Below are 12,728 nucleotides of genomic sequence, written 5' to 3' on the forward strand. Positions count from 1 at the left end.
ACCCTGCTCCGGTCCAGACCCAGGCCTGGTGTCCGACAGCAGACCCTACTCCGGTCCAGACCCAGGCCTGGTGTCTGACAGCTTAGCAGACCCGGTTCCCCTTCCCCGGTCCAGCCCGCGATGCAGCGCTGCTGGTTCGGTTCTCCATCTACCGGCAGCCCTACAGCAGGCCGGGTATCGTACTGAGCAGGTTATTGTCTTGCTACAAAAACAACACATGTATGTTAGCAACATGGGCATCGGATAAGGAGCCCTTACCCACACCAGCTACAGTACCGAGTGAATGCATGGTGCTACAGCAGCACTGTGGGGGTTCAGGACCCGGCGGGGAGAGACCACCACCAGACCCCAACAGAACCGACCACCGTGAGAAACAGACCGTGTAGACAGCGGACGATACGGGGCTTTAGTAAAGGTCGTGGACTCACCTCATCACGTCTGTGTTCGCGGTGAGCGACTGGTTGCCATTTTAAAAAGCTATTTACTCTCCACGCACTGGATAAGTAGTTCCGGAACCAGTGTTCCCGATGAGCGCCACTAAAACCAGTCTCCAAACTGGACTCGTCACCCGGTGGCTCCGAGCGTGAAGGACGCAGAGGCTGTGCTGCTCTGGGTCCTGCTACATGTGGGGAACAATGCGGTCCGTCCCCGCGGTGCTCCGGTTGCGTTGTTGCCGACTTGCTGCGGTGTGGCCGGGCGGTGCGTTGCTCTCAGTCCGTCGTACGTGGAGCGACTCCTTGTCGAGAACATTCGCGAGGTGGCAGCGACACATTGTGGACATACACCGCAATCACACAGTTTTCACACTATTGTGAACTGCCCTCACCCCTCTCTCTCTCCTCCAACTGCACTAACCCCTATCTCTAACTGCATTATGTTGGCCCTTACTCACCTGCTCACACACACTTTGCTAGGGGACATACATTGTACAAAGTTTATATGTTCTATTGTATGACGGCCCACTGGTCAGGGATGTCATGTTCCTCTTTATCCACATAGTCCCATAGCCTGTATCCAGCACGTGTTTGTTCATCTATTTTGGATACATTTTCAACATAAATAAAAAACATTATTATCTTTTCCATAGTAATGTGTTTCTCTTTTAAGTCTTTTGTCTGAATAATCTTCAGACAAAACGACATGGAAGTTCAAGCTTTTGTTCTAAAAAATTAAACAAGGGCAATGAAGGAAACAGGTTTAATAGATACATCCATTGTTCTTTGCCTATTGTAAATGATAAATCATATTGTTGTAACACTTCTGGATCGATTCACATTTGGAGTATCAATCATGTTCAGTGCCAATAATAAGATACTACTTTCAGGAAGCAAATTAAATTAATTTATCTGTCATTTAATAAATACAGGCTACGGTTAAACTACAAATAAATCATAATTGATGGCGGAAAGCTAGTTTAACATCTATTGAATCCTTTTCCTTGAACTAATGATGTCGAATCCACAAACTACCATTGTTGAGTGGAACTTGTGGTGGGACGCAGTACTGCTAACAGCGATCAGCTACAGCATACGCTCCACTCATCATTCGTTATGGGAAGGCACATGTCAAGGTGGATGACAGGAGATATTCCAGAAGCATGCATACAATCAATATTCATCAGCTCTGCACACATACTCAGTTTTCCACAATTAATATCAATAATTAATATGAATTATAATTGTACAACATCATTTCTGAATAAATTGTCTCCATAATAAAGCCCAACAATAGATGATCATATTCAACCATTTGGCATGTCCATATAAGGTGTTTACTTTCTTTACAGTGGAAGGAAGTGAGGAACAGGAATCGGGTATCACTCATGCATTACCGCACCATCCGTGATGGACTCCTCTGAAGACTTGTTCTTCAGTCCTGCTCCATCACACACACAGAGGCCCTGCTCCAGGTCTAGTCTTCAGCTTCACCTGGAGCCTCCACCTGCACTCACCCCTCTCTCTCCTCCCTCTGCACTCACCCCTCTCTCCTCCACCTGTCCTCACCCCTCTTCCTCTCCTCCACCTGTCCTCACCCCTCTCTCCTCCACCTGCACTGCACCCCTCTTCCTCTCCTCCACCTTCCCTCACCCCTCTTCCTCTCCTCCACCTGTCCTTACCCCTCTTCCTCTCCTCCACCTCCCCTCACCCCTCTTCCTCTCCTCCACCTGTCCTACCCCTCTTCCTCTCCTCCACCTGTCCTACCCCTCTTCCTCTCCTCCACCTACACTCACCTCTCTTCCTCTCCTCCACCTGCCATCACCACTCTCTCTAACTGCATTATGTTGGCCCTTACTCACCTGCTCACACACACTTTGCTGGGGACATACATTGTATACACACTTTTTGACGCAAGCGTATATGTTTTAATGTTTATCTTTCATGTTTCAAAGTGATCCTACCTATCTCGTTAATAACGGTCATGGATCAGAGCTCTGCATCGGAGCATTCAGACTCAGTTAGTATCAAGAGTTCAAAAGTGCTATTGGCCATGCTGAAAAGTGTCTTTTACACAGGCAATTAGTACATCTGACAGCACACTCACACAACTCTTCTCCAGGACCCCTTGTTCCCACAGACACACGATGTAGGCAGGCCTTCTTTTCAGTCCGGGCCAGGGCGTTTGGGCCGGAAGCTCTCAGTCCTCCTAATGAACTAAAGCTGGCCTCCGGCTCACGGTTACATCATCAGTGGGAGGCTGGGGGTCATTTCCCCAGCGCGGCTGCAGGTCAGATTAAGTGTGTGAGTGAAGGCATGGTTTAGTGAGTCTAGGGGGGGGCCGAGAGGCCCTGTGGGCCCCAGGGCCTGGTAGGCTCCACCAGGAACCACCACGTGTCCATCACACGCCTTGTGTCCTGAAACCTCCCCCGCCCAAGATCTGTGTGCAGCAGGTTTATCACTTTACACTTCTTTTTCGTCTTTACTATGAAAAGATGTCCGTCTCAGCTTCTCCTTGACCTTGACAAACTCGGGGGCTTTCTCCATGTCCTCCTGATCTTTCTCCTGCTGCCTCTCCAGCTGGGTTCAGAAGGGGAAAAGAGCGGATTCATGTGGTTTGTTTGTTATGTCTCTTAAACCTGCACTCTGTGAGCTTTTTGTGAGCTTTTCACTGTTCCACCAACAGCAGCCCCAGAGATGTCCCTGCCTGATCACCCAGACTAAAGGGCTTTAGAGGGAACAGCAGCGGTTGATTGAGCTTTGATGCATCTGTTTTTTCCTTGAAACGCCCCACTAAGAGAGTAATGTGTGCAGTGAAAAGGCAATTCGATTATATTCACTCATATGATTTGAAATGGATACTTACTAGAAATGCTCTCAAGAACTGTTGTATTATAACATAACTTACTCAGGCCAGTATACAAACCTGATTGTTCTCAGAGATTGGTTCTAGTAAAGCATGCGTGCGTGTGGGTGGGTGCGTGCATGCAGGGTGCAGGGTGCGGGCATGCATGCGTGTGTGGGTGCGTGCGTGCGTGCAGGGTGCAGGGTGCGGGTATGCCTGCGTGCGTGGGTGAGTGCGTGCGTGCGTGTGTGCGTGCGTGCGTGCGTGCGTGCGTGCGTGCGTGCGTGCGTGCGTGCGTGCGTGCATGCGGGCTCTATGATCAGTCCTCCCGTACCTCCTCCAGCTTCTTCTGCCTCTTGAGGAGCTCCTGCTCCAAGGGGGAGACCTTCCTCCTGGCCTCCTCCTCCTGCCGTTTCTGCCGCCCCCTCTGCTCTCTCTTGCGGGCTTCCAGCACGCGCTGTAGCTCTGGCTTGGGCTCCGCCCCCCCGCCACCCCTGGGCCGCGAGAAGACACCTCAGCACACCGCATCACCTCGCGTATCAGCGCACAACATCTCACATCACAGGGGTTCATTGATCTGATGGTTTCTTTCTGATTTATATTCCTGTATCTTCATGTTCATATTTTCAGTGTACTTTATTACCGTGCTAACGTTCTATTACTAATATTATTTTCCCACTTCCCGCCGGGCACTTCTCTGAATCTGAATCTTAAAGAGCTAGACACATGATCATGAATGCACTGCAAATAAAAGAACCAATGTTCATTCATGTGATCCTAAACAAACCAAGACTGGTTTGGGCTGGTTTCACAACCACACAAGTCTCCTTCGTGGGCTGAAGCAAGGTTTGTTTAAAGCGAGGGTAGGCAATTCGGAGAAACCAGCCAGAGTGAGCTAGATTATAAAAGTATCCAACTGAAAAATCCCATCCTCCCTTCAGTCCTCCCTCCAAAGCCACTCCCCCAAAACACATGACTTGCTCGCTAGCTTATCCTCGGGTCTGCCTAGCCGTGTGGAGGACCCTGGTCATCACCAATGAGTGACAGGCAGAGTGCACTCAGGTGGTCTTGTAGGTAAACAGACCGGCAGGCCATCCAATCACTTCACTCAGACAGCTTTTTATAAGCCTGCAACAGCCATGGCTACCCAAACTTTGTAATCTTTTGTCAGAACATTTGATTTATTGATTGATGTTCAGATACAAAGATTGTTCAAAAAAATATAGCCTACATTTAAGGTGTAAAGAAACGTGGCTTAACCACACATTTCATCACCAGTAAGGGAGTGTACAACTGGTGCACTATTATATTCGCGACGCATCACTGTATTCACTGTCATTGATTAATTCGATAGATGCACTGGATTCATGTGATAGATGTCATGGATTCATCCGATATATGTCAAGGATTCATCCGATTAATTTCAATGACTCATCCGATATATGTGATTGATTTGATTTGGCCTAAAAGTAAAACCTTGATTTTTTAAACTAATGGAAATTCTTTAGATTCAAACGTTGTTTTTTTTCAGTTTCCTCCAATCAAACCAAAATATATGGTCCATTGTCCAGACTATTAATGTTTAACATGACACCAGTCCCCTGGATTGATGCCATTCTACTAGCATTAAAAAGCAGCACTCAACCATCCCCAGTTGGAGTAGGGTGGGTACCTCATGAGCAGCTCTTTGTGCAGGTCTTGGTGGCTTTTGGAGGACTTCACGGGGTTAACCAGCTTCCTTGGCTTGATGAGGTCCTGGGCATCCTCAGCATCCATGTAGTCGGGCTGGGGGACGAAGCCATCTGCCGGGGGGTGCCGGAGACTGCCCTGGGCCTCCTGCTCGCCCTCCCATTGCAGGGCTGCATGGGCTGAGGCTGCAGGGCAGGGAAACAGACCCGGGTAGGGTGGGGAGATACAAACAGCACGGGAAAGAGGAGAACATCAACACAATACAAATCAATACGTTAGTTTCATGACAAAATACAGCGATTAAAACAATACATTTATTTTAAAAGAGAAACGAAGCAAAGAGGATATTCAGTGAAGATGAAATAGCGTAGTGCTGTCCAATATGTGAATGTTTTCAGAAGTCCCTTTACTGGCTGTTAACTATTTTAATTGGCTTTTAAGGGCAAAGTATGTTGTTGGGCCTTAGCATCCCGTATCAAATCTGAGCCCCCAACATGGAGTTCTTCACAAGGGAAACTCTTTAGATTGGAACTGTTCATCATCGCTGGTGATGATGACAATCAGTGTGAGGAGGCCGGGAACAGCCTCCCATCCGGTCGTGGGGATCGATAACCAATTTTTATGAGAGCACAAATAGACTCCTGTGCTCCCACCTGTTGCACCCGCTCATGTTGTACAGTCATGTGGAGGAGGACATGTCAGGTTCTACGCCAAGCACAACGGCTTTATCACTGAAATAGGAACTACATGCATGCCAAATACCAGGTTTAAATATTGGGCCCAACTATTACTGTATAGAGCCCCACTATCACTCTGTATAGAGCCACACTATCACTCTGTATAGAGCCCCACTATCACTCTGTATAGAGCCCCACTATCACTCTGTATAGAGCCCCACTATCACTCTGTATAGAGCCCCACTATAACTCTGTATAGAGCCCCACTATCACTCTGTATAGAGCCCCACTATCACTCTGTATAGAGCCCCACTATAACTCTGTATAGAGCCCCACTATAACTCTGTATAGAGCCCCACTATCACTCCGTATAGAGCCCCACTATAACTCCGTATAGAGCCCCACTATCACTCTGTATAGAGCCCCACTATCACTCTGTATAGAGCCCCACTATCACTCTGTATAGAGCCCCACTATCACTCTGTATAGAGCCCCACTATCACTCTGTATAGAGCCCCACTATCACTCTGTATAGAGCCCCACTATCACTCTGTATAGAGCCCCACTATCACTCCGTATAGAGCCCCACTATCACTCTGTATAGAGCCCCACTATTACTCTGTATAGAGCCCCACTATCACTCTGTATAGAGCCCCACTATCACTCTGTATAGAGCCCCACTATAACTCTGTATAGAGCTCCAAACTAATATAACGAGTTGAAAACACTCTGTATAGGGCCCAACTATTATTGTATAGAGGCCCACTATCACTCTGTATAGAGCCCCAATATCACTCTGTACAGGGCCCCACTATCACTCTGTACAGGGCCCCACTATCATTGTATAGTAAGGCTTTGAAAATGTACAAGTCGATAATGGTCAAATATATACCAGCTGTTCTGTGAACATTTACTGAATCAAACAAATATACTATATACTTAAAGTTTCAACTCGGTTAGTTTGGAGATCGTTTGACCCAAAAATCAAAATCACGATCAAAATTCAATTTGATTAATTACACAGATAGGGCCTCCCCATCACTGTTTTGGCCCCAATATATCTCTGTATAGGGCCCTGTGTGTTGTTTGTCCTCAGTATAGTTCAGTATATACTTATTATATTAGCTCTATAAGAGCCATCTACTGCTCCTACAGGACCGGCTGATAGAGAATAGAAGGTCAGACTGGAGGCATCTGATCCCAGCTGTATTTATCCTCAAAGAAAGGCATTGGGTTTCATACGCATCGGCCAGTTCACACACAATGACCCCTTTCTCAGGAGCAACCAGACACCCAGTCAAATGCTGCTTAATGTTTCAGAAAAATGCCAAGAGCTCTCACGTTGTCCTGCTCCAATCCCAGGACTGGCATGGGGATGTCAGAGGGAAGGACAAAATACAGCTGCACTACTCAGGTCTTCACCTGGGTTTGACTGCCTGGAAGATGCTAGCTCTAAATGTACATGCAAAACAAGCTATATCAGACTCAGTAATTAACATATAACAACATACACATGGTTATATATTTAGTTTATATTCAACTCAAGTTTATATTATATTTGAGTATTATATATTATTATTATATTATTATTACATAAGTCGTTTAATGAGTAGACTGTAAGATAAGACAAAAATGTCATACTCCAATACATAATCAAATTCAATACATGTCCCCGGTGGGATCATTACTTCCATTCAGGATGTATCTCTACCCTGGACCTGGGTACGGTCTCCAAACATCCTACAGCTCCATCGACTGGAGTGCTATCATTGGATCAGCTCATTGATCAGCTCCCTGCTCTGATACTGATATGGGAGTCCATCTCCTCTGCTACAACAGCCTCTCAAAGAGCCTGTTCTTGATTGTGTTAAACCATCATCCATTCATTCATCCATCTCTTCTCTCGATGTGCGTTTAGAAGAACCGAAACAAAGCTCCCTCTCTCTTTCAGGCATTAAGGTGATTCGAAAGCGTTATTGTAAGGTTTTTCCAAGGGTCATAAGTCTCCCCGATTTCCCAGTCAAATCTTTGGGAAAAGGTAATTCTGTGCTGGTTGAAATAAAACGAAATGTCGCCACCAAATTAAGTTACCCAACTAAGTTACACAATCGGGTTCAGCATGTGTATACATGAACATGTAGGGTTCTGTACGCTTTTTAATGTTTAGCTATTGAAAAATGGTTCAATGCAATGGATGGAGACAGTTTGTTCGAAAAGGACAAAAGTGTTGTTTTGTATGCAGGCGCACAAATCGGTTTCTCGCACGTTGGCTCAGAGGTTGAAGTCTGTTGCCAGTCCACGTTTTTCCACCTTAAACAAATATTGCGTTACTTTAACTGCTAAAAAAAAGTAGGGCTTGTTTGGCATTGGGCAATATTAGTCTAGTTTGAGGTTTGAGTCCCTCAGAGACCAAAGAATATAACTTATATAATGTATATCACTTAATGCCGGCCAATACATAAAGTGTAGCCTATAGAAATACAGAGGCCTACAACAATCATATGCAAATGATGTAACTCTAACTGCTGAGCCCCAAACATGTGTATGTGATGAACACATTATCCGGTGCGTGAATTTAAAATGAGCTTCAACATCCACCACTAAACGGCCACTCACGCCTATCTCTGGCTTTCTGCCTGTTTCTCACTCCCTGCTCTTCATAGCGATCATTACGAAAAAGCTGAGCTGTTACCTGACTTGTGCAGCAGTTCTCTCGGGCAGTAAAAGGAGCTGGTGAACCTGTCGGCCATGTCCTCCGAGCCGCGGGGGATCCTGGGCTGAGCAGCGGGGGCTCCTCAGGGTAAACGCAGAGCGGCCGGTGTGCTACGCGCGGGACACCCACGGAGCTGCGCTTTAGTTCCCGCCTTCCCATCTTGCGTAAGTCACGTGACCAATTTTGTTAGGGCCATTCCGCCCCACTGCATCGCGGTTCCGCACGATCTCTGCCTCAAAAACACCCCTGCACTGCTGACTCTGCCTCCAAACAGCCCTGCTCTTTGGACGCTCTCTGCCTCCAAACACCTCCAAACACCCTTGCTCTGCCGATGCGCGCCCCAACGCACTCACCCTCTCAGCACTTCAATTGGACTTCCCACACATCCCCCATGCTTCAGCGGCTACACATTGAAGCTGCCTACCTCACAAAAGGCTTTCAGCAGCCTGTAGATACACTCTAGTAAGGACGCCCCCTCCATCCCACTGCACTAGTGCTTTAGGAGTTGTTTATCGTTTGCATGATTCTGGTCAAATTGGATTGGGAGTCATAATGCCCGCGTGCGCGTGCGCACACACACATGCACACGTACACGCACATGCACGTGCACATGCACACAAATAATTGTACAAATGAATGCTCTTAACTGAATCTGTCTACATATTCTTTGACATAACATCATGTGTAGCTTCTAGATCTGTTTCCATTCCTGATTCATACTTCCATGTTCCCTATTTCTGGGTTAGTTCAGTAAACTCTTAACAGCCTCGTCTATTGACAGAGTTGAAGAGAATTAACAAGAAATTAATTCCATTCCCGAGCATGAAGAATGTAGTTTTACTGACCAGTATCCTGCACTTTGAACGGTCTGATGTGCTAACACACAAGCCAGAGATGTATCCATGCTGATCAATATGGAAGTAGACTCAATGCAACAAGGCTGACAATCAAGAGATTGTGTTGCCCTCCACAGTTGCACAACATTGATGAAGATATATCAACAAATCCTACAGTGTGGTCCTGATGTCTGCTGCCTCACTTGACGGCTAACACCATCAGGTGACAACGTAACCAAACACCCTCCTCAGTCTCCGGATATAAAGGAGCCTTTGATGGGCTGACCGTACAGTACATCGTCATCAAAGTTTCACAAAAGCATTCGTCTATTTCATTCACCCTGAAGTTTCTACGGTTGTGGGAGATAAGGTCTCTGCGCTCGTCCACTAATTCATCAAATGTATTCCAAGTGACATGATGCAGGCCACGCCCTGAGTCCATGTGACCACCCTGAGTGGATTGTTCTAGGATCCAGTGTGTGCCTGACTGAATCTAAGCTCAATAGGAGGTTGGACATTGGACTGTTGATGGCTGACCCTACCCTGCTCAGAGTGAAATACAATACAACCAGGGTTGATGATGTGGGCCCCTTTTAGTCTGAGCTGAAGTAACCCAACAAACCAGACATAAACATCACCATGGAGTGGTCCCGCACAGAAATCCTTTGCCATGTTTCATGATGTGCCCTTCTGCCTCCAGCAGACTCTTCCTAGGGGCAGTGATGGGGCTTACCTTGGCCATTCTGCTGCTTTCCGTTCTTCACACACTTCTTCCTGGGTTGAGGCTCAGTGTTGATGGAGTAGGACTTCTATGGTGGAGAGCAGAACAGGAGAGCACATGAGGACAAGCCAAGGAGACTCACATGTTTACAGCGCAGTGTCTAAAACCTCCATGGTTTAACTTTTATAATCACTTCCCTCAATTATAATCCCTTCAATAACCCATTACAGCATTAACTCCATGGACTTACTGTATAATTCTTTCTCTGGCTGGCTGAGGTCCCAGAGTCTGACTGGAATATGTTCAGCACACTGGCGTCCTCAATATTTCCTATTATAACATTTGTGTTCTGAAGATACTGTTGGTTCTGATGTTTATTTTATTTTCAATTCATATTTGCTTTATTATTCTCCTTAAGATGGCAGCAAAACCATAAAAGCTTTCAAATGGGTTTTAACCAAAAAGCAGAATGGAGTAGAACAGTAAACACCCAGTAGCATATCATGAGAGGATGAGAACCAGGAGAGACCAGGAGGGGCCGGGAGAGACCAGGAGGGGCCGGGAGAGACCAGGAGGGACCGGGAGGGACCAGTAGAGACCAGCAAAGACCAGGAGGGACCAGGAGAGACCAGGAGAGACCAGGAGGGGCCGGGAGAGACCAGGAGAGACCGGGAAAGACCAGGAGGGACCAGGAGAGACCAGGAGAGACCAGGAGAGACCGGGAGGGACCTGGAGGGACCAGGGGAGACCAGGAGGGGCCGGGAGGGACCATGAGGGACCAGGGGACACCAAGAGGGACCAGGAGAGACCAGGGGACACCAGGAGGGACCAGGGGAGACCAGGAGGGACCGGGAGGGACCAGGAGAGACCAGGAGGGACCAGGAGGGATCAGGAGGGACCAGGGGAGACCAGGAGGGACCAGGAGACACCAGGAGGGACCAGGGGAGACCAGGAGAGACCAGGAGAGACCAGGGGAGACCAGGAGAGATAAGAGAGACCAGAGGAGACCAGGAGAGACAAGAGAGACAAAGAGAGACCCGGAGAGTCTCTCCTGGGTCCGCACTTCCCTTCCCACCCAAACCAGAGCCGGCTCCAGGCCTCTTCCCACTGGCTGAGCTTCTTTAAGGAGCCTGGATACTTGGACAGCGCGTCTCTGCAGTGAATAGACATTGTGTTGGTCGTCTATGGTTTCAGGACAGACTGCAGGAGGCTTGAGTTCCCTAACAAGGACCGCAGTGTCTGTGATGACCCCCCCTCCACCTACTGGAGGGCTGTTTGGAGATGTGACCCGAATGCTGTTTACGCCAAAAAGTGTGGTGGTGGATGTTTGTGTGTGTGTGTGTGTGCGTGTGCATGTGCGTGTGTGTGTGTGTGTGTGTGTGTCTGTGTGTGGGGAGGGAAAAGAGTTTGAGTGTGTGTGTATTTGTGTGTGTGTGTGTGGGGGGGGTGTCTGTGTGTGTTAGTGTGTATGTGTATGTGTGTGTGTGTGAGTGTGAGTGTGTGTGTCTGTCTGTGAATGTCTGTCTGTGTGGGGTGAAGGGAAACAGTTTGAGTATGTGTGCGTGTGTGTGTTTGTGTGTATGTGTGTGTGTGTATGTGTGCGTGTGTGTGTTTGTGTCTGTGAATGTCTGTCTCTGTGAGGTGAAGGGAAAGGGTTTGACTATGTGTGTGTGTGTGTGTGTGTTTCTGTGTGTGTGTGTGTGTTTCTGTGTGTGCGCATGTTGGTGTGTGTGTGTGTGTGTTTTTCTTCAACTATCACAGATATCTAACACTAGGCTATAGCCTAGTGTTGTCAAAGGCATGGGAAACAACGGTTAACCCCTACTCTTGAGTTCATCAATATTTGATTAATTTTGCATCCATGTTTGGTTTCCCACACAGGAATCCCAGCTCTCTTCCGGGGTGACAGCGAAGGTAGGACTGTCAGGGATTTCCTGCCGTTCCATTGGAGGAAACATATGTCGTCTCCCCCCCCCCCCCCCCTGCTTACAAAGGAGCAGAGGAGGTGTGTGCCTCCCAGGGATCAGCTTAGCCTGCGGGTCTGTATCACAGCAGGCTAAAGAGGTGGAACGTTGGTTGCTGCACCACAATGATGCTCTGTATTTGACCGTGAGCTACAGTAGATAATAGATAGAAATGGCAAATATATAAGGAGGCAAAGACCAGATTCCGCATATTATTTAGGGTTATGATCACAACGCACAATCGACCCATCAAAGGAAAGTGTTCTACACGGGACGTGTTGCCATCTAGTGGATACCAGTGGGATAGCATATCTGCTTACAACATTAAAGAGTGATGGATCATTTTGTATATTAAACCAAAAGTGCTCCTACCAAGAATAATAATAACCATATTAATAATAATCATAGTGACATAGCGAAAAGCAGAGCAATAAAAATGAAGTATGATGTTGACGCCTCTCTTTTTTCTACTTTGTACACTCAAGTATGCTTCAATGACTTCATAACAAATGACCTGGAATGGATCTCAAAACGACCTTGTTAGTATGTGTTTGTGTGTTTGTGTGTGTGTGTGTGTGTGTGTGTGTGTGTGTGTGTGTGTGTGTGTGTGTGTGTGTGTGTGTGTGTGTTTGTGTGTGTGTGTGTGTGTGTGTGTGTGTGTGTGTGTGTGTGTGTGTGTGTGTGTGTGTGTGTGTGTGTGTGTGTGTGTGTGTGCGTGCGTGCGTGTGTGTGTGCACGTGTGTGTGTGTGTGTGTGTGTGTGTGTACAGAACAGGACCATGTGTCTGTACAACAGTACAAACAGGGAAACAGGAATGTAAGCGTCTGTATTCGCGTGGATTGACACAGA

The 12,728-nt window shown here is 47.3% G+C and overlaps 2 protein-coding genes across 6 annotated transcripts in view; both read right to left on the reverse strand.

Moving 5' to 3' along the window:
• Positions 1–727, reverse strand: part of pik3c2b (phosphatidylinositol-4-phosphate 3-kinase, catalytic subunit type 2 beta) — a 79,539-nt gene extending 78,812 nt beyond the window's left edge. For 3 of the 4 annotated variants that reach the window (XR_009528615.1, XM_060068623.1, XM_060068622.1), the window contains exon 1: positions 429–726. The gene's annotated coding sequence lies outside the window, so the exon portion shown is untranslated. Of the gene's footprint in view, positions 1–428 lie in introns of all 4 variants that reach the window. The other variant, XM_060068624.1, reaches the window with a different exon arrangement.
• Positions 728–1,183: 456 nt separating this feature from the next.
• Positions 1,184–12,728, reverse strand: part of LOC132470703 (protein FAM107B-like) — a 20,954-nt gene continuing 9,409 nt past the window's right edge. The window contains exons 2-5 of one of the 2 annotated variants that reach the window (XM_060069516.1): positions 9,928–10,003; positions 4,952–5,153; positions 3,614–3,773; positions 1,184–3,014 (exon numbers count right to left, since the gene is read on the reverse strand). In XM_060069516.1, the coding sequence (XP_059925499.1) occupies positions 2,898–3,014; positions 3,614–3,773; positions 4,952–5,153; positions 9,928–10,003 (555 nt within the window). In that variant the 3' untranslated portion in view covers positions 1,184–2,897. Of the gene's footprint in view, positions 3,015–3,613; positions 3,774–4,951; positions 5,154–8,337; positions 8,756–9,927; positions 10,004–12,728 lie in introns of those variants that run through there. The other variant, XM_060069518.1, reaches the window with a different exon arrangement.

The sequence above is a fragment of the Gadus macrocephalus genome, chromosome 13, assembly GCF_031168955.1.
Source record: "Gadus macrocephalus chromosome 13, ASM3116895v1".
Taxonomy (NCBI): domain Eukaryota; kingdom Metazoa; phylum Chordata; class Actinopteri; order Gadiformes; family Gadidae; genus Gadus; species Gadus macrocephalus.